At 41.4% G+C, this 24,035-nt stretch overlaps 3 protein-coding genes and 1 long non-coding RNA gene across 8 annotated transcripts; 1 reads left to right on the top strand and 3 right to left on the bottom strand.

The window, feature by feature from the left end:
• Positions 1-1,915: 1,915 nt before the first annotated feature.
• LOC117740379 lies at positions 1,916-4,307 on the bottom strand. The gene is made up of 2 exons (XR_004610614.1): positions 4,192-4,307; positions 1,916-4,101 (listed from the first exon to the last, which is right to left on the bottom strand). It is a non-coding gene; the product is annotated as an uncharacterized LOC117740379 (long non-coding RNA).
• Positions 2,297-4,612, top strand: LOC117740378 (prolactin-releasing peptide receptor-like). The gene is made up of 2 exons (XM_034546749.1): positions 2,297-2,790; positions 3,982-4,612. Exons 1-2 carry the CDS (start codon positions 2,369-2,371, stop codon positions 4,610-4,612), a joined length of 1,053 nt encoding a protein of 350 aa, XP_034402640.1. The 5' UTR covers positions 2,297-2,368.
• Positions 4,613-5,930: 1,318 nt separating this feature from the next.
• On the bottom strand, positions 5,931-10,705 carry brf2 (BRF2 RNA polymerase III transcription initiation factor subunit). Of its 2 annotated transcripts, none has more exons than XM_034546531.1 (4): positions 10,397-10,705; positions 8,774-8,833; positions 8,307-8,628; positions 5,931-7,691 (listed from the first exon to the last, which is right to left on the bottom strand). In XM_034546531.1, the coding sequence occupies exons 1-4, from the start codon at positions 10,548-10,550 to the stop codon at positions 6,989-6,991; spliced, it is 1,239 nt and encodes a 412-aa protein (XP_034402422.1). In that variant the 5' UTR covers positions 10,551-10,705; the 3' UTR covers positions 5,931-6,988. The 2 variants fall into 2 exon arrangements, with proteins under 2 accessions (XP_034402422.1, XP_034402423.1); XM_034546532.1 differs by having other exon boundaries at positions 5,989-7,691; positions 8,307-8,591; positions 10,397-10,510.
• Positions 10,706-11,050: 345 nt separating this feature from the next.
• Positions 11,051-23,352, bottom strand: LOC117740258 (trichohyalin-like). Of its 4 annotated transcripts, none has more exons than XM_034546522.1 (6): positions 22,844-23,352; positions 16,447-16,874; positions 14,156-16,337; positions 12,667-13,539; positions 12,144-12,258; positions 11,051-11,940 (listed from the first exon to the last, which is right to left on the bottom strand). In XM_034546522.1, exons 1-6 carry the CDS (start codon positions 23,194-23,196, stop codon positions 11,734-11,736), a joined length of 4,158 nt encoding a protein of 1,385 aa, XP_034402413.1. In that variant the 5' UTR covers positions 23,197-23,352; the 3' UTR covers positions 11,051-11,733. The 4 variants fall into 4 exon arrangements, with proteins under 4 accessions (XP_034402413.1, XP_034402414.1, XP_034402415.1 ...); XM_034546523.1 differs by having other exon boundaries at positions 12,156-12,258; XM_034546524.1 differs by lacking the exon at positions 22,844-23,352 and adding an exon at positions 17,314-17,441.
• Positions 23,353-24,035: the final 683 nt, after the last annotated feature.

Raw genomic sequence — 24,035 nt, 5'->3', positions numbered from 1 at the left:
CCTAGATCGTTTGCAGATCCTTTTCGGTCGATGCCAAAGCAGTTAAAAAATCCCAACATTTAAAATTCCCACTTTAATCAGCTCCATCCTAATCAACAGTGCACTAACGGCACATACATATGTTAAATCAGAACTGACACATGTGCATGCCTCGACAAACAATAATCTAGCCGCTCTCAGATAGAGTCGTGCACCTCTGTGAACAGATCAATAAATACCGTTACTGTCATTAATGTATAATCTATCAGTCGTGACCACGAAACCAATCAGTTTAAGATCAAACATCATCGTCAAGTCCAACCCAGACATTAATCTTTTTGGGTCTCTGCCATCTTATTGGCTTACTGTCATTTTCACAGACATCTCTCTCTCTCTCTCTCTCTCTCTTTCTGAAACAGCAGCTTCTTCAACTCACTCACTGAGAAGAAGCGCACAAGGAAGGTTCTCTCTTCATACTCACACACTCAAGTCATCTTTACACTAAGAAACACCAACACAGGTGAGTTACTGTGTAATATTGGTTATCTGTATTTGTTTGAATGTTCAGAGGTAGTGAAAGTATCTTTTTTCATAGAAGTCAATAGAATAAAATAGAAATTGATTGATTATTTAATTAATAAATATGATATCTTGGAATCTATCTTGCAATAATACACACTATTTTCACATCATCTTCTTTTAAATATCAAAACTCACACTGCTTACGTTTGTTTGTAATTCAGGCAAAGCTGTTATGGCTCAAGGAAATATGTATTTGCACACCCTGGATTATGCAAATATATATATTTTTGAGGGCCCTTTTTTCTTTTTCAATACATGTGTAATGAGAGATTCATGAGTAGGGAGTGACAGCATGTGCCAGAGCTTGGTCATATGATATTGGACTTCTATGATAAATCTGAAACATGAATTAAGGCTTCGAATATGTTGTTCATATAATTGAGGAGGAAAAAGACACCGTGAACACATCTATCTCAAAGGAATAAAAGAGGGGAAAAACAAATATAATGTTTGTATTATTACTTTTATAATTGTGTTTCTGCACTGTAGCATCCAAGTTGATAACATGTTGCGCCGTTTGTTTTGAGTTCATAATGTGTGATCATACTCAAAGTCATTGTGGAGACTAAGCATCTAGAAGAATAATTACTTTATTGATCCCCTGGGGGAATAAATAGTTTCACCTTCCTTTTTATTTTACAAACACACATTAGGACCCAAAAGACATGCAGTTGGAGGGACTTAGCGGTTAGGGCTTCAGTGCCTTGCTTAAGGGCACATCAGCAGTGCCCAGGTGGAGAGCTTGCACCTCTCCAGCTACCAGTCCACACTCAGTACTTGCTCCGTGCTGAACTTGGACTTTTAAAATGAAAGTACTAATTGGGTTATGAAGATGAATATTGCATTTAGTTTCTGCACATCTGATCTTTTGAAGTGGATTTAAAACAGAATGCCTCCACTGATGAAGATGGACACAGAAAAGTCAACCTCCTTTATGCATAAAAGATATTCTCTAAAAAATGACCTTCAATCATCAGACAAATCCCAACAAAAGATGTTTAAATCATTTTAAAACTAAGGTTTTTGTTTCTGTTATTTTGTCCATGTACTATAGTTTTAATTCAGTAATCTGATTCAGGTGCACGAGAAGCATAAGAACTCTGATTATAAAATATCATTACATTTATTTTTATGTCTTAAACAACTAACAATATAGAGACAATATAAAGTTTAAAAAGCAGTTATTCTCCCTATTTAGACATCAAATTCCAGCTGGCTTTGAGTTCAACATATTGTTTTAAAGTGATTTTGCGCTTAAGATTTAATATCCAAAGGGAATGTTATGTTACAGTCTTACCTTCCTTTAATTATCTCTCTAATTCATTCTCCGCTGTGACAATAATAATCAGCAAAGTAACACAATCGTTTTTTATTGTTTAAGAAAATGCATCAAAATTCAGCTCCCCAGTTACGTTGAACAAATCCACTGATGCTGAAAAATATTAAACACTGGTCTGTAATCAGACTAACGTGACCACATTACCTCTACGTGCAGACATTTGACATATGTACATTTCAGTGGAGGATGCATAATGTTGTGCATTTAAATGCCTTCGTGATTATACACCCTTTAATAGCGTGGTCTTCGCCTCTGTGAGAATGTGTTGGTAAAAGCATGACTATCCAATAATGGCCTTCCATTTAGTAAATGTCATGAACAGAATGTGGTTCACAATTACATTTACCTTTTTTTTCACGCATCCTTGGATTGAATATACACAGACTTGACATTTGTAGAAGTTGCTAATGTTTTGCAAGTGATTGTCTTTTGGACAGGGCAGACACTGGCAGACTGAGCTTTGCCTCCATGGAGGGTAATCACAGCGGCTCCGTGTCGGGGGAACAGACCGACGGACACATTGATGAGGTGGACAACAGCTCCGCCAACCGCACCTCCCAGTTTGCAGACGTGGCTCTGCTGCAGATGTTCAAGCCTCTCATCATCCCCTGTTACGTGCTCGTTGTGGTGGTGGGCGTCTTTGGGAATTACCTGCTCCTCTATGTCATTTGTCGAACCCGCAAAATGCACAATGTCACCAACTTCTTCATCGGCAACCTGGCCTTCTCTGACATGCTCATGTGTGTGACCTGCGTCCCTTTCACGCTCGCCTACGCCTTCAACCCACACGGTTGGGCTTTTGGCCGCCCGATGTGCTATCTGGTGTTCCTCATCCAACCGGTCACCGTCTACGTTTCAGTCTTCACACTCACTGCTATCGCCGTGGACAGGTGGGTGGATCTCTCTGCGCTGCAAGAATGACTCCACTAACATCACAAAAGGACCTTTTGAATTATCTTTAAACGTCCTTTGGTTTTCTTTCTCTCCACAAGCCAGAAATTAGACAATGAGGAAATTCAACAATTATCTGTCATCAATTTCCATTTATACGCACTTAGGAATTATGGAGCTGTGCAGAAAGATTGCACTTTTAATAGCACCACTTTAGCATGAACATTTCATGACTTATGCGTATTACTAAAATAGGAGTTATTATTATTATTAGGACTTATTATTGTGATTCAGAGTATGCTATAATACATGATGTAACTAAGACTCCTCTGGTTTATTATATATTAATAATTCGTTTTTTGTTAGCTCATATATAGAGTTGGTAAATTAGGTAAACATTATAAATTAATTATATCAAACTCTCATTTATTTTGTACATCATTTGTGAATTTATGAACGAACACATGCAAAACACTTGGGCTGCTTGCAGCAGTGTGCGACTGATGGGCACAGACCAAAATCCAATTATCCAGCTTTACACTTTGTGCACGGACATGCAGAACAATGTGCTGCAGAGACTTGTCCCCCGTTAGACCCCTGAGATCCCTCTCCTCTCTGCTGCTCACTGTTATACAAATTCAAACGGCTACAGAAAAGCTCCCTTCTCCATTTCTGCCCTCAAATTGTTCATGTCTCCCCTTTCAGCTGAGCTGAGAACAGCCACATCAATGGAGGCTTCTAAGCACCAGCTTTTTACTGCCGTATTATCATATACACCTCTGATCACTCTTAATAGATTAACATGTTAATTATTTTCCTCTTTCTTATTGTTCTGTTTGGGTCAAATTTAAAGCTCTGTCTTTGTAATTGTTTTGGGTTTTCTTGATGTAGACTGCATTGTGCTAATATCCTCCACATAGAGTGATGCTATATAAATACAGGTTTCTATCAATATCACTATTATTAATATTAATATTATTATTATTATCGTAGTTTTTCTTTTGAAAAGGTAAATGAAATGGACTGCTCTGAGATTATGTGCAGGGACGTTTAGAGCTAATTAACTAATTTAACTTGAATTGATCTCCTGTTCCTTATAAAACACACACTAATTCATACATTGGCTCGTGACTATACGTGCATTAATATCTTTCTAATCATTATAAAGCGCCGCTCTGTCTTTATTGCAGGTATTACGCCACCGTTCACCTCATGAAGAAGCGCATCTCCGTGGCCACCTGCGCCTCCGTCCTCACCGGCATCTGGCTGCTGTCCTGCGGGCTGGTTGCTCCGGCGGTCCGCCACACGTACTACGTGGAGTTCAAGAAGGAAGGCTTCACCATCTGTGAGGAATTCTGGTTGGGTCAAGAGAAGGAAAGACGTGCTTACGCGTACAGCACCTTGGTGGTCACGTACGTCCTGCCGCTGTCCGCCGTCTTCGTCTCTTATCTCTGCATTACCGTGAAGCTGAGGAAGTGCGTCGCCCCGGGCCACCGGACACAAGACCAGGCCGGAGCTCAGCAAGCGCGCAAGAGGAAGATCTTCCGCCTGGTTGCGCTCTTGGTGTCTGCCTTTGCTGCGTGTTGGCTTCCTATTCACGTGTTCAATGTGCTGCGAGACATCGACATTCACCTCATTAACAAGCGCTGCTTTCTCCTCATCCAGCTGCTGTGCCACCTGTGCGCCATGAGCTCGTCTTGTTGTAACCCCTTCCTCTACGCGTGGCTACACGACCGCTTCCGCACTGAGTTGCGGAAGATGTTCACGTGTCGCCATCGCATCGGAGTGCCCGCTAACCACTGCGCTGCCAGCGTGGTCTAGTCGTGACCTGGTGGAGGGAATCCTTTGGCGTTATTTCAGAGTGTATAATAGTGCGCTGTGGAGTTCATCCTCTGGGCACCCGGTGCACTCCCCGGAAAAGTTAACGGAAATCCATCCTCTGTGGATCAAGATTTTAATACATTTAATAGCAATCCAGCATATATTAAAGGTCCAGAGCCGAAAGGGTTCATTCACTCAGAAGCACGAGTGCCCATTGCACATTCCATGGCAATCTGCCAATTTCATCAATATAAGCATGTTGTCACTAAATAAAGGGTCACTAGTATTATGACTTATCCTCTGGGGACAATTAATAGCAACAGCAGATGTCATGAACAATGCAAAAAGATTTACTACAAACTCTCTCAGTAGCTAATTAAACATGAATAAACTGTGCCAATAAAACTGAGAACCCATGAACGCTTGTGTATCTGAAATACTTAATGCAGTATATTGTACATATGCTGCACATCAGACTTGTAATGACAAAACGTTATTGATGCAGAGAGGAGCTCCTAAGCTCCTTTAGCAAATGAATGAGGATACATTTTTCAAATGACCCTGAGAAAATCTAGATAACAGGTGTTGAACAAAGAGTAGCTGTATATGAATACAAAATGAGACTGTCAGTTCAAATTGTGTTTGAAAATGCTCATAGCAGATAAGATTAACTAATGTATGTCTGTAAAACAAGTGATCATTGTGTGGTGGTTGGCTCTGTGTTGCTTTGTGTTCTCTGCTTTCGTTTCTATTGCTTCTTGAGATTGAATGCAAAATTAGCAAGACTGAATGTTTTTTTTCTCCACTTCCTTTATTTAGTTTGCATTCTAGCTGTCAAGCCCCCTATTCTGCATTCTCTGTGTACAATTGTGTCTCCTTCCTGCCGACTGACGAGACTCATTTATCTTTGCAGCAGTGATAACTCAACCAAATCCACAAGTTTCAAGTGCGACCGTCATTATTTGAGCTTCACCACAGCAGCGTGGATGTCGAACACATGTGCCTTTATGTTTGCTCTTTTCCATCATCCACATTTGCTCGTATGACGAGACTCTGTGATTGAATTGTTTTTAAGTGGACTGTCTTATAACTTACTGTGTAAACGCCGTATGGGATTTGTGATGTGACATTCACGAGATGTATGTTCTCTGATCTGTTGCCTGTACTAACAACACACACACTGTGGTACATTGTGACAGATTGAATGACCTCTTCAGCTCAATGTGACTAATTAAATTAAATTCTATCCCACTAGGTCACCGTGTGGTTGCCCTGCTGAATTTACTAATTAAATAACAGGGAGGACAGAAGTGTTTTATGCATCTCAACTGGAGCTGTTTATGACATTGAAACAATGTGAGAATTTATTGATCGTTACAGCATGCTTGGTGCTTGCCAACAATGATGTACATTTCCTGCAGTGCAATGACAGTTTTTCATCCGTGAAACAAACCCCATTTATCACAATTCTGTTCAACACATTTTAATTTCTGATCAAAAAGTGAAAAGCTGCTAAACATTAGGTGAGTTTTACCATTTTATATGGACCTGAATGCCATTACCTTCTGTGTTTTATACATAAAGAGGCTGAATTTAATCATGAACTAGCACTTGCAAACAAACAAAATAATTTTAAACCTAATACATCTCAGGGGCTGCTGTGATTCAAAAACTCCATAGCTGCTCTCCTTTGAAAAATGTGATGTATATACACTTAAAGGTGGATTTAACAGTGTAATCAGTCGTAGCCAATATTCAGAATATCATGAAGTGAATGTGTAAAGCAGAAGTAACATCGTAAAAAACCTCTTTAGGTGTTATGAAAGTACTCATTGGGAAGTAGCTATTCAATCAACACAATGGCTGGAGGCTTGGCATAATAGGCTTTCTTCTCAGCAGACGTCTTGATTTCCTCACGCTGAAATATCAAAATGTCCTCTGAGAAAAAGACCATTATAATTTTTTTTTTTAATGATGCAAAACCAATAAATGACACAACTTATCACACTTTAAACCAGACAAATGCTTTCATACCAGGAAGATAAGCAAAACCAAAAATGTAATTTATACATAATTATTACCATTATATATTTCCTTTAAAAAAAAAAAAAAAAGCAGCATTTTGCAGTTTGTTAAGTGGAGATCTTAACACAACATTTTATTAAAAGAAAACAAATCAAAAACCAACATTTCTTTCACCCCTTCAACACAACTTTTAATAGTGAACCAAGTATAAGCAGCAAAACAATAACCATGATCTGTGACTGCATAATACTACATACAAAAGGTTGTAGCATCTCTTATCACAAACCAAATCTCATGGAAATTAAACATCTGTATAATCCGGCCTTGAGGGTACTTGCGGGTACTGATTTGTCATTCAAGCATCTTCTGTGACAGAGCAAACTCTCGAACTTCCTGAGGAGTGCGGATGTAAGCGTCGATTTCACTGTCAGAGATTTCTTCATCTCCAGTAACATCCGTGAGCTCGGGCTGCTCCACTCTACTTTTCTTAGCTTGGACCACACACGGGGGAGCAAACAGGACTCTCTTCCCCCAGTTTGGTTCTGGATCTTGGCTCTTTAGAGTCTCCCCGTGCAGCTGATGATTATCAGCGTCCTCCTTGATTGGAAGGTCCTCACAGCTGGCCTGCCTCTCTGCCAGCAGGGCGTCCTCTTGGGCTCTGAGAGCCCTCCTTAGCAGTGCATGCCTGTGTTTTAGAATATCCTCCACATGCTTGACAACATTGTCTGGTGTCACCGCTTCCCTGACCCAGGGAATCTCCTGTCCCAGCTTACACAGCATCTCCTTCATCTCAGTTATCCTCTTTATAGCAGGCTTGTGCTTGTTCACTTTGGCAAGCTGACAGAATTTCTCCAGAGACAATTTCAAGCGGTGCTTGTTGGGTTTTAAGGACTGCCATGACAGATAGATGGCTGCCATCATGATGGGGATGGGTCTGCGGCCAGTCACAATCCAGGTATCCGCTGACAGCTCCACCAGCTCCACGGCACGTTTGGTCAAGTCCTTATGGCTCTCAGACAATTCTTCAGGAGCATGAAGTGAGCTAATTTGGTAGCTGACAGAAAGAAAAAAACATTTTCAATAAGTCTGAGAAATGTAGCATTTAAACCACCTCTTGAGAATGAATTAAAGCAGTGTTGGTTCTCTTTTCTGTTCCGATAGATTTGCAGCGATACAGATAACTTTAAATTAGCTACTGTTGCCTCATTACTACATTCAATCCAGACAAGAGCAGCTCCCTTAAAGTCCAGTCAGTCCAGAGAGAATTCAACATTTTAATTTCAGAAAGCTAAACCTCTTCGCAAATAAGAATGATCTTATCCACTTGTGTACATTTGTGAAACAAAGCTAATTGAGGCTCACAGGGGATCACAGGTGATTTATAGTAGGCTTGGGACATTTAACTCTACTACAGGTTGCAGAATTATGTTGAGAAACGGTCAGTTTTCTATGAAATTACTCATCTGAATAACAGAGGAAAATGAGAATGGATGCTGACGTTTGGATTGGTCAGAATGACCTGTTATTTATCTGTTGCTATTGTACAATGTAAAAAGAAAAGAAAAAGAGTTGAGGTTTTTGAATGTTTAATGATCATGTGGCTGATGAGGTCATTCAAGTGCCCCCCCCCCAAAAAACAGAAACATTCAGACCTCCGTCCTTTACTTACTCGTGACTGTGGGCCTCCATCACATCAGTGATGTTGACGATCGGAGCCTCAATGTTGAGAATCTTGACCATCTCAATGTAAAGCATCCCCATCACCATCGGGTCGGCATCCAGCAGGGAGCTGATGGTTGCCATGCTGATGGGCCAATTGAGCAATCTGCAGCTTAAGAGCAGACAGCAACCAACCAGATGCTCTTTCTTCCGAAGGCTCACTCTTATGAAACTTTCGTGCTGATAAGCCTCCCTGTAATAGATCTGCGTGAGCTTCTCAATCTCACTGTTGACCCTGAGAATCCGACATATGGATATCACACGCTGAACACCTGTCGAGGTGTAACAAAGAAATACGAGCATGTGAGAGCAGTGAGACCACCTGTGTCAATGTCTGTGTGTGTGTGTGTATATTATATATATGAGCTACTATGTAACAATGTCTTTAATAAGCTCCCCTCAGAGAGAAGTTCTCACCTATTATCAGGTTCATACATGGCTTTTTGGCTCCAGCTGTGGTTCGGCTGTAGCTGACATCTGGATGATAAAAAAGAAAAAATAAGTCAAGACAAAGTCTAAATGGTAAACACAAATGCATTAATACTAGTTCTCTAGGCCCTTTGTCAAAACGTAAAGCATATGCCTAAATAGATGTGTGTTCAACCAAAAGCCCCTGATGGATTAAACTGGCCATGTTATGATCCATGAGGATGCTGCTGCAGGGCACACTGGGGGACATGTGCATCTTACTCGGGACAATTCCCTCTGCGGTCAAGAGAAGATCTACAGTAACACAAGGATGCTGCATAGTTGTCATCTTAGTGATACATCCAAGAACTTACTGGGCGAGCAAAACAAAACAAAGATTTAGTTGTTCAATTTTAAGCTATATTCATTTTCAGAATGTTGAATAGTGAGCCTTTATTAAATGTTCAATATCAATATTGAGAAACTTATTTTGTGGATACTATTATGTTTAGGTATGTGTGTAGTATGTGTGTATATACATATAACAAGTTGACAATCCTGTCCGTCCACATACACAAGAATTTCTGATGTAACTGGCCTATCTCCGTAACATATTTGGAAAGCTGAATGAATTAAATCTTCATCTTCAAGGCAGCGAGAGACAAGCACCGTCCTCACCTGGCAGACAAGCTCAGCGGTTTCACTCAGAATCTGTAGATGTGGGACAGGCGACTCGATCAAGGGAATATTGATTCCTTTGAGAATTGGAGTGAATTGGCTGAAACCAGTGATTTGGATGCCACTACAGTGATTCCTTCTCTCAAAGAGCACATCTCTTCCGTGAGAGGATACTTTAAAAAAACACTTCCCGCACAACAGTGCTCAGTATGACTGGCTGAGAGATCCCTTCAGGGCAGCAGCACCTGCGGAGTTCAGCTCTGCTGAAGAGGACCGGTTTATCAGATAGATGACGTCCGACTCTACCCGTAGGCTGAGGTTTACAGCTCAAGTGGGTTCTGGCTTGGTGTGGAGAGGGAGCATCCACTCATCACACCGAGGGCTGTGTCCTACCTCTGTAAGATCGGCTGCTCTCTGCCTCTCTCAAAACAAAACACAGCTCTAAGCTCAGCATTGAGCATGAATTGGGAGTGGCCGTATCAAGTCTGCAACCTCGTTTTTAAAGGATTTGTTGTGGAAAGCGGGCTCATTGCAGCCACAAATACTGATGAAACTTGATGGCTCACACATGTCTGCACTCATTTTGTTTTGCACAGGTTATTGTTTTGAAAAGATATTCAGTCCAAAACAGGTTAATTTCAATCAAGATGAGCCATTTCTTTGCAAAATATTAGTAATTATTTTGCACAGATAGAACTTTATTTGCATTGTTCCAACAAAGTGATTTCACATTTTATTTGTTTTTGTCTGATGGAGTAATCTGGTTTACTTGAACGTCACTGCAATCTTTTTCCATTCTATTATTTGAAAAAGCACAGATGGAGGAGTCACAAAATGTCATTTCAATAAAAATTGAACATGGAGCATTTTGTTACAATTTTGCTGGGGCAAGCACCTGTGTCTTCCTCCAAAGTGGCGCGTGACAGAACAGCTTTGAGACCCAGCGTTACATACCTGAACCTCCGACGTACACGCTTTCACTGGACAGCGCGTCTTCGGACACCACAGAGCCGCAGTCCACACAAACCTGCTGCGCTTGACAGTACAGCGCATCTTCTACGATGTTTGAGGAGCCGCAGGCCGAGCATCGCAAAGCTGCACGAGACATCTTTCAAATGAGCCGCAGCCGCGTGCGACAACTAGAAATTAACAATACGAAACCGGGGGTTAATTTGAATACCCGCAGTGACGCTGGTGGGCTCGCTATTAGCACGAAGAAACTTTAAAAACATGAGGAACGACTAGTGACCGTCGGCAGGGGGTGCACAGGAAGTGTCCGGGTAGGCACAACCGTTCGGAAGTCTAAAGTTCCGCTTGGTCCTGACGTTAAAATATAGCCGACAGTGCATACCAGTAGACTGTCAATCAAGGTTACAAAAAACTGACATTTATCTACATATTCTCATTGATCAGCCTTTTTCTTTTTGAAGCGATGAAATCATAAAGTATTCGGTAAGCTCTCACTTGTCAATGATATTAGAAAATGTAGGAAGTTGATTTGGTTGAAATGTTCGAGGGAAACATTTTATACAGTGAATCCCAAAGTGCACACTTTAGGAAAAACTACAGAGATAGCTAGACTTTATTGATCAGGAATAGTCGTTTTTCAGAAAAAGACAACTTTATTTAATTTTGCACATTTTAATACCACAACAGTGCGATAATTCAGTGAACATCATGTTAACAGTGTAAGAAGCGTAAAGTGCCTTTTGGGGGTTAGTAGAATCATGTAAACCTTAACATTCAATACAAGAGCAAGACATGTTAACGATGAAACTTGTGCATAGTTTGGAAAATAAAAGAAGGCCGTTCTTCACATTGAAGATATCTCCAGGGTAAAGGAAGCTAACACTCTATAGAAAAACAATTTAATTGTATACCATTACATACAGTAATTAATAATGTTGGCAAGTCATTTCTGGAAATAATTTAATTCACACATGTACATAATGCAGGAGAGTGTCAAGAAATATTGCTAAATATTTAGAAAAATATAGATCATCTTTGTACTCATTAACATCTTTGACTGCAAATTAATATAATCCCCCCCAATTGAAAATATTTGAGCTGAAACGTTATCAGCTTCTGCAAGATGTCTTTTACAAAATATATTTAAATCATTGTTATTATTCATTTGCCAATATTGTGAAACCTTGTAAATCCAAACTTGTACTCCAGCTACCTTTAACAATATAATTCACAAGTATCTTGTAGTTTCTGTTGCGGTACTGTCAGATTACTGTGTCTGAACCAATTAGGACCAGAGGAGATAAAGTCAGCTGTGATTCCACCTAGGTAGCTTTTTTCAGAGAGTTCAGGGACATGAGAATACTTGGTTTCTCTTCTATGACCCGCACAATCAAGTCGTCAATGTACTTCTCCAGTTCAGATACTTTTGTGTCTCTCTCCGACAGCTGCTTTTCTTGTTTGAGCACCAGAGAGATGAGTTCCCCCCGAGTCAGCTGCGAGTAGGGCCCTTTCAGCCCAGTGCCATTTACCTGTGAGAGTACAAAATAAATATAAATATAAATATAAATATAAATATAAATATATATATATATATATACACATATACATACATATACATACACATACACAATTGGAATATTCAAATGTTGCTGAACAATCATTTACATTTAAGACAGATTCTTTACTCGTTTCATTTAAAGATATAAAATCCATTAAACCCCGTACAAGATACCTTCGTTTTTACCTGGACTTCACAAGGGATGCCTGTGGAACGGTTATCTTTTAGCCCTTTAACAACTGAAACAGACTGCTGTTCCAAAGGATCAAGGGGTTTTACAGGCTGAAGCCTGCAATGACAAAAAAAACAAAAAAAACAATTTAGGCATTAACTGGATGGGAGTTAACTGAACGGAAATAAAACAGTAAGTATTAACGCTGTATAATGTTTCTACATGATCAAAGAGCAACACATTTACCAAATCACTAGTCAAAGAGAATATATTTGCATTATTGCTGGTAGCTCACTTATCCACACCAACCGTATCAAATACAAGATGATTAATAATGCAAGCAAAGATGGATAATGAATGAGTATACATTAAGAATGATTAATAGAAGACTCTAAATTAGGAATATGTGGCATTATAAATCTTCAACGAAAGTCATGCTTTGGCAGCTAGTAGTGTGTGCTCTATAATAAACGAGGAGATGGATGAGTTATATAAATATTCAGTTGAGGGTCTGAACTGTCTCACCTGCGTGACGTTGTCAGCGGCCCCACCTTCGTCCCACCTGCGTCCTCCCTGGCACTCTGCACTGGCACTGGCTGGGACTCTTGCAGAGGAGCCTCCGGGACACGCACAGGACTCACGGCCTCTGACGCAGAGTCACATGCGAGGGGGGTTCCACTGTTAACAGTCACACCGGCACCATCTGTAACGTGCCCCCTCTCAGTGTGTTGGTGGATTGAAGTGCTCGGAGCGGCGGCCATCGTTGTAGGAAGTTGGGGAGCGTGGGCTTTTGAGGATTTGGTTTTCGCTTGAGATGCAGCATCCTTATCAGCAGCTTGTGACACAACTGGAGGCCATTTTACTGAACCAGTATTACCAGAGGCGGTTGAATCCTCTTGGGAGGCATTTTCAACGTCACCGTCTTCAAATGGATTCAAACCATAAACGATAGAGACTCGTTTGGCCTCAGAGCCACATTCATGGGAAATGTTGTCATCAGAAGAAAGGGCTGTTTTGTGCTCCGATGATGGCTCTTCTTCCACAGAACGAGGTCTAGCTGGAGCAGTACGTTTACCCTGTTTCAACACATTTGAGGCTTCTTTGGTGGCACAACTTTGTGCCAAGCTCTGGTTGTTCTTTTTCTCAGTGGGAGACCTACCCAGAGGAGCAATCATTTGCACCGAGCGCTGAGGGAAAACGCTGACTGTTTTGATGCCTTTGTCTTTACCCTTCTTGTTACTTTGTGGCGGCTGTTGTGTCGCTCCGTCCTGCAGCCTCTCAGCTTGATTCCTTCCTGGAGGCTGAGGAGCCGGTCGCCTCTCCCGTTGGGTGTTGATCGGGTCCTTTTCATCAGAGGAAACAGGCTTGCTTCCTACCGACGAGGCTGCAGATTGAACCCTGGAAATGAGACAGACTTCATGAGATTAAAGCATACTTTTGAGTACTCAAGGAGGACACAAGATAACTCTTCTTGAAAGCTGAAATTGAGAATAAAAGATATTAAAATCCAGTCATAAAAAAGAAAATGTAAAACAATTATTTATATTTTAATAGAGAACAAGGAACACAGAATGTTCATAGAAAAAAATAACTGTATAATAAAAGGCAATGTGATGTATTAAGACGGTAAATAATTAAGTCTTCTAAAATACCATCCTGATGGTTTTAAGTCATTATTACTCCTTGTACCCGTCACCTGCTTTAATGAGGTGAGACTTGTCAACAGAGTCGGGGCTCATTGCACAAATAAATATATCCTTGCATGCGTGTGTCTGCACACTCATACCGACCTCAATACACTCAAACAAAGATAAGTGTCATGAGGGTGTCAGCTTTGGGCTATGTTTGAAAAGAGAAGTGCTGAGAGGAACTGTAGCTGTGACTGACTTGAAAACAATATGAAAGTCATTAACATGTGCAGAAAATGTTATCCGAATGTAGATAATCTTTTTTTAATATATTTTAATTCTGTTTCCCACAGCTGGATTTCATTCAGGTTCATGCACATCCTAACCTTTGTTTGACAGTTGGCAGCGTGGCTGCGCTGCGGTCGGGTCCAGGTGAGTCGGGAATCTCCTCAAAGGGATTATTGGAAACAATTTCGTCAAATGGATTAGTAGACGTGACTTCTGCAGGGATTTCCACTGCAGGTTTCTTCCCTGCAGCTTTGCATTTAGGTTTATTGTCCATCTTCTGCCCTTCGACTTCTCTTTTTAATTTCTCCTTCTCCAGCTTTCTAGCCTCCTCTTCTTTCCTCTCCCTTTCAGCTTTCTCCTCTGCTTTCCTTTTACTTTTCTCCTCTTCTTCCATCCTTCTCCTCACTTGTTCCTGTTGCCTCATTTTTTCTACGACCAATCTCTCATTTTCTTCCTTTTCTTTCCTACTGTTCTCCTCTTCCTCTTGTCTTCTCATCTCCTCCCTTTGCTTTCTTTCCTTCTCAAGTCTCCTTTCTTGTTCTTCTAGCATCCTCTTTTCCTCTGCTAACTGCTCGCGCTCTTCTTCTTGCCTCCTAACCCCCTCTTCTTCCTTCCTCCTTTCTTCCTCCACCCTTAACCTTTCTTCCTCCTCACGTCTAATCTTCTCCTCTGCCTTAATCCTTTTTCCTTCTTCCTCCTCTAGTTTCCTCTTTCCCTCTACCAATCTCCCATATTCTTCCTTTTCCCTCCTAGCCTTCTTCTCCTCCTCTTTCTTAATCCCTTCCTCATGCTCTCTTCGCCTCCTTTCTTGTTCCTCAAGTCTTCTATTTTCCTCATGCTTTTCTTCTCGTCGTCTCATCATCTCCTCTTCTTCCTCTCGTCTCTTCCTCATCTCTTCCTCTTGTATCTTCCTCATCTCTTCTTCCTCTTGCATCTTCCTCATCTCTTCTTCCTCTTGTATCTTCCTCATCTCTTCTTCCTCTAGTCTCTTCCTCTCTTCCTCAGCCATCTCCTTCTCCCTCCTGATCCTTTCATTTTCCTCTTCTTTAATCCTTCTTTCTTCTTCCTCCAGTCTCTTTTCCTCTACCAATTTACACTCCTCTTCTTGTCCCCTTACTCTCTCCTCTTCCTCTCGTCTCCTCCTCTCTTCCAGAGCCCTTTCCGCCGACATCCGGATCCTTTCCTCTTCCTCCTTTCGGCTCCTTTCTTGTTCCTCAAACCTCCTCTTTTCCTCATGTTCCTTTTCTTGCCTTCTCACCATTTCCTCTTCCTTTCGTCTCTCTTCGTGAACCCTCTTCTCCTCACTCCTAATCCTCTCCTCTTCCTCCTTTCTAACTATCTCTTCTTCAATCCTTTTTTCTTCTTCTTCCTCCAGTCTCTTTTCCTCTGCTAATTTATGCTCTTCTTGCACCCTTACTCTCTCCTCTTCTCTCCTCCTCTCTTCCCGAGCACTTTCCTCCGACATCCGGATCATTTCCTCTTCCTCCTTTCGGCTCCTTTCTTGTTCCTGAAACCTCCTCTTTTCCTCATGTTCCTTTTCTTGCCTTCTCACCATTTCCTCTTCCTTTCGTCTCCTCTCTTCGTGAACCCTCTGCTCCTCCCTCCTAATACTCTCCTCTTCCTCCTTTCTAACCCTCTCTTCTTCAATCAGTCTTTCTTGTTCCTTTAGTCGCAATTCGTGCCCCGCCAATCTTACGTACTCTTCTTGTTCTCTTTTTACCCTCTCTTCCTCTTGTCGTCGCCTCCTCTCTTCTTCCTCCCTCCTAATCCTCTCTTCTTCCTCCCTTTTAACGTTCTCTTCTTCAGTCCTCCTTTCTTCTTCCTCCTCTTGTCTCCTCTTCTCATCGGACAACCTCTCAAGCTCTTCTTTTCTCCTAACTTTCTCCTCTTCCTGTTCTTTTCTCCTCATCTCATCCTCCACCCTAAGCTTTTCCTCTTCCTCCCTTCTTAGCTGACCCGCATTCTCTTTTGTGTTTTCTAATTCCTCCTCTTCTTCTTCTTCTTCTGTCCATGGTGAATATTGCCTCACCACCCTGAGTGAATCAACAGATGGAGAGCTTTCAGGGACATCCTCCATGGATCCGTGGCCTGAACTGGCCAGACTGAAGTTTGAGCCGATGCGAGAGGCCCGGGGTGGCAGCTCTTCGCGGTAAACATGGCTGCCATTGATGCACACGTTACTCGGTTCTGTAGCGACATGTTTTTGGTGACCGGAGGAGGCATCTTTGCTGTCAGAGCTGTTTGAGCGTTTATGTATCAGGAACTTGAACTTCTTTTTACCTGGAGGGACATGGGAAAGTTAACATGCATATAATGATATATAATGAGTACAAGAGAAAATAAACAAGATAGGTGATGGTGTAAATAAAAAAAATCTGTTGCTCCCGACCTTCAGAGGAATCCACATTTAGACCAGACGACTGGCTGCCGCTCAGCGAGAAGTTCTTCGCAGTCAGAACGGACATGGACTGAGACATGTTCTTCTGCAGGTTAGACTTGTGGGAAAACAAAGACGTCATCTTATGTTTCTTCTTTTTATCTCCCTTGCCCGCTGCTACCTCCCCGTCCCCGGTGCCCTCCTCATCGCTCTCCGTCAGAACTTGGGTGAAGGACGGCACCACGTCAGACGCAGTGTCAGAGTCCTTTTTCTTGCCACGCACTTTGTCCTTGAACTTGCCCAGGCGAGATCTGGATTTGCCAGGAGCCGAGAGATCAAACATGCTGGCAGTCATGTTGTTTCTCATGAACTGGATGTCCAAAAGCACCTCTCCTCTGTCTTTGTCTGCCTTGCCATTCTTGTCCAACAACTTAAACCATCTGTTAAAGAGAAGCATCTTATTAGAACATTTGTTGAGAGCATGTACACACACACACACTCACACACACACACGTTCTGAGGTTAAAACATTCTTAGACCGGCACTAACTGATTTTGTGGCCACTTGAGGGAAGTGGAAATAAGACAAATGCATCTTTAAAGTTGATATGGAAAATCTTTACAAATCCAGCATATTAAAACTGAAACAGAATTAATTTTGGGTTGAGTTTGTATTCACTCCCTCTTAGCTCTGTTTTGGTCTACTAACTCCTGAGAGTTGGCTTGCCCCAGGTAGTGTTCAGTACATAGAGGTTTGAGAGCTTTTAAAGCAGAACGAAATGACGCTATGAAAAGGAAAAAGCTGCATGTTTGACAACTAAACAATTAGCTGAAAATCTAAAGCAAGAACATTCAAATACCGTCTCTTCTGTTTCTATACCTTTACTAACTTTTAAGATGTAATGCTCCACACACCAACCACAATAACCAGGCGTCAATAAGAACAGAGTTATATTCACAGACCATCATTCATCATATAATCTACTGAACGGAATCATAGACACTAAAAGACTGATTCATTAACAGTACGTTGAGGTTTAGACCTCGTCAGCTTCTTTGTGGAAACTATTATCCATCCCGTCGCAAATAGAGCGTGACTCAGCAACCACTTGACTGTTTTTGGAAAGTCTGAGGATCCAAGTTATTTTTTTTAAATCACAATAATAATAATAATTACACCGTTCTGCTTGCGACAGCCTCTCATGTCGGGAAGTTATGAATGCTAGTACTGTTTATACTGTTTTTTCACCAATATTGTGAGAGCTTTTATGAATGTTTTCATCCAATGTCTCAGAGCTTAATATAATGTACTACATTAGGACCAGACTCGGCATAGATTTATACCCAGCAGGCTTTCTGATGACCCACTATGCCTTGGAGACGCATGCGATGTTCAACCGTGTGCATAAAGTGCACGTTCCCAAACATCTAACCCGGCACCAATGGTTATATCCTCAAACTGGCATCTTAAAATGCAAATCTTGTAAAAATATGTAGAAAAACCTAAACCAAGTCATTAAACCATCCACTGAGACCAGGTTGTGCCAACTTTGCAGAGCTTCTGAACCTGCATCATGGTGCAATACCGACAGGAGGGTCTCAGAATAAGCAGAATACTTTAAACAGAACAACGATAAGAGGCAGTCAGCATATAAAGTGCCTATCTGGCAGAAATGTGAGGTCAGCTCACCACTGAACAAACAACTCCAACTGAAATCTGGATTCCTGGGGAAATGAGGAAATGAGGAAGGGGCCTTGGGGGGCCTTTCTGTGTGTCTGTTCTTGCAATGTGTAAAAAAAAAAAAAAGGAAGTTGCCTTCAAAATGAACAGATTGGCTATAAAATTCAGTTTAAAAAAAAACCCCGAGAAAGATCATCAAGTAAAGTTGTTATCTTCTAACTATAACATATTGTGATATTGTGTTTCTGTGCCATACACTGTATTTTTGTATCCCTCATTTTCACACAACTCTCCCTGAGATGCAGCAGACACAATGTATTCTTCTTGGTGGTACAGAGTAGTATACGACGTGGACATTCACTCTCCTCCTCCCTCAGTACTGCTTCAGTGTTGCACTAACAAATTAAGGAGTGAAATGTCTTTTACCAGGAAATTGAAAAAGTGAGACTGCAGTCACAGCTCCCCCGCCTCCCATACCGCTTATGAGTAATGGGGATGTGATTTGCACATTTTAGGCCTTGACATTATAAATATTCCACTGAGGTACTTCTTTGTGATTTCCCTGATGAATGCCCTTCAACAAAACACTGCTTGATAGATATTGCATGCAAATTTGAGCGTGTTCTGTAGCCGTTATGCTCTTACGCACAGTGACATATGTGGTACAAAGTTATGAAAACAAAAAAAAGATTTCCTCCAATCCCTCTGCGGCATCATATCATCCTTTTAAATGGTTTTATTGTCAAAGTAGGATTGTACTGAATACAATTCCTCTCCCAAATCAATATGGCCAAACAATATATCATCATAGAAAAGGAAAGCTGATGGTTCAAAGCATAGTATAGTAAGGAGGGGCTGGACACTCCAGTAACTCAGTCAATAGAGAACGGGTGAGAGAATGTAGCACACAGATGTTTGAGAGCTTTGCCCGAAGAAAGCTGCTTCCTGCCGTGGCTGAAAACAACGACGATGGGAGCAGTGAGGGGACCAATGCAGTGAAAGTACGGAGTTCGTAATAATTCTCAGGGGGTCCATCATTACAAAGTCAAAGATCTACTGCAAATAAAAAAATACTGATTATAGCTTCTTTTAAAATATCTTGTCGTCCATTTTGTCCCATACATTAATCTTGACCCTGGTAGCTGGTCTCGAGCTTTCAATAGTCACATTTCATCCTCATTTCAGCTTCACTTTAAGGAATGCCTTAATCACCTTAATCCATTTTAAGTGCTCAAAAACACATCTACAATTCCACGCCAACTTATTTGACTCTATAAAAGAGCTGAGAGGAACTCAGGTATTTACTCACAGGTTTTATGATTAGCAACTTCTTTCACATATATAGTATATAATTCATTTCTAATAATAATAATTTTTTTAATATTAAAGCACATTTTAGTGCTTTTCTTATATTGAACGTTCTAGAAAACCGGTAATTAGAAAAAAGATATATTCTTTAATATCATAGTATAATCTAACAGTGTAGTATACTATACCATATAGTATATTATATTACAATATTGTACAAGTAGGAGTGTAATAATAAACCACTGTATGCTTTACTGTACCCTAGTATAGCATAGTATGTATGATAATATTATTGAGTTATTAGTAACCAAGCAGTTCAATATAATCACAACCCTGACCTTTGAACTACTACTTTACTTTGCTGATTCCAACAGATGCGACGTCGACACCAATGCCTCCCACATGAAGTAACAAGGAAGCTATATTTCAGTTTACACAGAGGGGAAGTTGCAAAAGTGTTTGTGCGTTATCTGGTCGGGGTGGTAAGCAGTGTGCAGCATGCGGAATGAAAAGTGACTTTCACTTAACAGGGACTGTATAATGATGAAGAAGATCCCCTTAAACTCAGTAATCTCAAAGAGTTCACAGTGTTCTGCTAGACAGGACAGAAGGATTTGACTCAGCATTTCATAAATATATTCTTCTTTCTGCACACACACACACGTCCTTCCTTTTGAAGCATGCACTCCTGATAAAACTGCCTGACTCAAGCCTTTCTTATCACAGCGCACAGCTGTGCGAGTGCCAAAGGAGCTGTCCAAGTGAGTAACACAACTCAACAGTGACAATGTCCAAGGACCAGAACAGTCCAGGGCTCACACCCGCAAGTCAGAGAAGCCACAATGAAGGCCTGTGCAAAAGAAACCAAACCGACATTAAAAAGAAATTCCCTTTCCAACCAAAATTAATAACAATGTCAAGGAAAGATAAACTTGAAGTGAAGACGTTTCAAATGGCAACATGCTGTAACTGAGACTTGCCTTACCGGACGATTTTTAAGATCTCCACACGATACGCTTCTATAGGTAGTAGGTTTTTACATCCGAGGTCCCATTTCTCTATATCCAGCCTTCACAGTCCAGGTGCTCTCAGGCCTGACAGCAGATTTTAATAAGAGGCACTACAATAAATGTCATTCACCTCGTCAGTAGCCTCACTGGTGTGGAATTTATAATGCCCTTGTAGTTTTTCATGGAAGATATTTCAAAAGAAGAAGAAAAAAAGCGCGGGTATAAAAAGGTCCAAACACTAAATAAATGTCTATGAATTCTGTTAATTCCTATGTTCTGTCTAAAGGTTTCTGAATACTGTTGAGTGACGACTTTGCTCTCAGCAGGGCCTTCTTTAGCAAACACACCTTCAAAGAGTAGAACTTGGTGGACTATACTATATACTGTTGTAGTCTACTGGCCTCTCATTTACACAACATGCGTGTCCGTCGTAGTTCATTACAGACATAGTGGTCTTGCTCAGAAAAACTGACCTTGCAAGACTGTCTCTGTTGCCATCATTGTTTGCCTTTCATAGATAAAAACAGCCAGGAATGTGAGGCTGAAGCTGGATTTAGCCCCCAGAACCAAGGTGCATTCTCTGAGCTCACAGAGAAAGACCAACAGAAATCAAAAGTTAAGCATTTACTCTGCTGATGTGATACCTCGCACACACACACACACACAGTTAAGTTCAGTTTAGCATGCTGAGAGAGTTGGAGGCAGAATAGTATGACAAGTTATTTATGACCAAATACTAATTTAATGATCTCGGATCTGATTTAACGATGGATTGTTTTACTGACGCTTACTTTTTTATAAAAAGGTTTGCTGAAAAAAGATAGCACATCTATATAGTTTGATGATCAACAAAACATGAACATTAATAAACATCCAATCTGGCCTTCCTATTGACTACATTAAAATTAATGCGATGACCCAAAACATCAAACGGAGCAGAAAAACCAAAGCAACCATGGAAAAGGTGGGAGAAGTGTGTGTGTGTGTGTGTGTGTGTGTGTGTGTGTGTGTGTGTGTGTGTGTTTAGGCTTTTGTATGTATAATACCGGTCACATGATTGGGGACTCAAATTCTCAGAAACAGCTTAGCACAACAAAACATGTTCTATTCTCACTGAACTACAGACATGACTGTATGGTCTTGTTTTTACACATTTTAACAAAGATATCTTGAATTAAAACGTGTAACCTCTTCTTTAACAGACTGAAGAGCATCTGATCTGCTTAAAAAGAGCAGGTTGCCATTACTGAGACCATACAGAACCAGCAATGCCCGTAGAAGCAGTTAATTACTTCACCTATACTTTGTTGGGTGTGAATGCGGTATGAAGAGAATCTGAACTCTTGATGTTTTTAACTTTTTCCTGACAGAAATGTGCTTCATTGGGCGTAGTGAGGTGAAGTCTGGGTCTTCTTTGGGGAAAGTGTCCGTTGTTGACAAGAGTGAATCCTTCGACTCACGTCTTTCACCTGAGTAGGTAATGCTGATTGGCTTTCTTGAAGGTTGCTGCCGGGGGAACAAATCCCTTAAACTGCACCGGAGCGAGTGAGTGTAGTGATGCATGGCTGTATGTGTGCGCTCAAATACCTCACCTCAGTGGCAAAAGGTGCAAAATATCCCAGGAACTCACTTCCAAAGAGTTTTTCGAAATGCACAAATTAAAAAGGAAATATATTAATTTGGCAACATTAAGCAACTCCTTTTACAGACGCTGCATAATTTTTTTTATTACAATTTAAAAAAACAAAACATGGTTTGTAATTATTTAGGATTTAATATAGAGAATATATGGAGTGTCCTGCAAGACCACAAAGATACAGTATGACTCACCGAAAGTTAAGTGCACCCCCCATGTTTATTCATAAGAGCAAAGAGTAACATTTCACATAAACTTGCATACTGCATAGAACACAGTCTTGTATTTAGAGGACTTGCAAAACCCAACAGGCCGTAACAGTGCGTTTAAAGCCCAGACTCCTTAAAAACGCAGTGATCATGTGGATTATTTAACACCTTTTTTTTACATAAAGCAACACATATTCTGTCCACAGGTTCAGCTGCAGAGGCATTTAATTCCTCAAAAGAAACTTCAAGAGAATGATTCCCTTTGCACCACTGGGCGAAACCACCAGGAGACAAGCCTCCTTTAAATGTGAGTTAATGCCATTTGTTTGGAAGATAAATAGTATGCATTGATTAGCTCATTACCAGAAATAGTTTCAGCAACACGTTGCAATTTCTTATGACAATAAACTGATATTATATTTGGGTGTTGGACTGTTGGACGAAGGAATCAAGACACGTCTGGACTCTCTGGGACTCTGATGAACAGATGATGACACGGACCACACACACACACACACACACACTCCAGAAAGCAATCTATCCGACTTCCTGCTGTGTGGACTTACTCGATTTTTTCTCGCGTTTTGTCTTCGCCGAGCTGCAGCAGGTTGACCACAGCCTGCCCGAGCAGTTTGTCCGGACCCACCAGGGCCCGGTGCAGGACGTGGACGTGCAGCGTGCTGCGCTCCTTGCCTCCTCCGTCCTGATGCGACAGCGGCGGCAGCTCGAAAGCGGCCTCCTCTCGCCACACCGGTGCCACGCTCTTCTCCACCACCGAGGTCTGGAACTTCTCCTTGGCCACTTGCATGACCGCGTACGCATCGTTCGTGCCGCTTTTCCCCTTGATCCTGAGGCCCCTGGCTTGTTGCACCGTTACCTGGACGCTCGTGGGACACCACCGCTGAGCCGCCAGAGACATCTCGTGACGCCACTTGTTGCCGGATTAACGGCGCACAGAAAATCAAATGACACGTCCACCACCGGTTCAGGGTGAGAACTGTGGCAGAAGCGAGGAAAAGTTGTTCCCAGGAGCTTCGGTGAATTTGAGGAAACAGCTGATTAGGGCGTGGTTACACCGAGAGGGGTCCTCGGTTCAAACGAGACACGCCCCCCAGATTAACAGATTACACGAAAGGAGTTTGACACACTGCTTGGCCCATTCACACCACAACAACCATTTACTGGAGCCAACAGGCCCCACCTGCCACTTGTTGACACCTGTCAGAGTGCATCAGCATCGGATCAGCTACACTCAAAAGAGGACTGGACTGAATGATTGATTTGGGTGCTAACTCAAATTGACCGTTTTTAATCATCACAGTCCCTTAGTTGGTTAAATCTTTTCACTAAAGACATGTTCATGTTCTGTAACGATGTAGAGTTACAGTTCCCTCTATTCTTACTGAACATCTTTCTGATCTAGGTCTGAAAACATGAGACCTCTGCTCCAATTGTGACATGGAGAGGAAACACAGGACACCCGACAGGCCTGTGACAGGCGATAGGGTTCTTATGGTTGGATTCAGTTTCACATGCAGCTCCAATTTGAATCTTAATCAGCTGGGCTCAAGCGAGGTGTCTGCGGGGATTTCAGATGGATTGAATGCGGTGTGGTTGATATATATCATTTACCTCAATGCATGCTGAGATAAACCCTCAATTCCCATGAGCCTGAGCAGGATAAGGTAGGTGTAGAACAGTATATATCTATACTACTGTTTTGTATGTGTGCTGTTCATGCCACATTATGCAAGATGG

The sequence above is a fragment of the Cyclopterus lumpus genome, chromosome 12, assembly GCF_009769545.1.
Source record: "Cyclopterus lumpus isolate fCycLum1 chromosome 12, fCycLum1.pri, whole genome shotgun sequence".
Classification (NCBI taxonomy): Eukaryota; Metazoa; Chordata; class Actinopteri; order Perciformes; family Cyclopteridae; genus Cyclopterus; species Cyclopterus lumpus.
The sequence above is the reverse complement of the archived record's forward strand: the minus strand, read 5'-3'. Positions and strand labels throughout refer to the sequence as shown.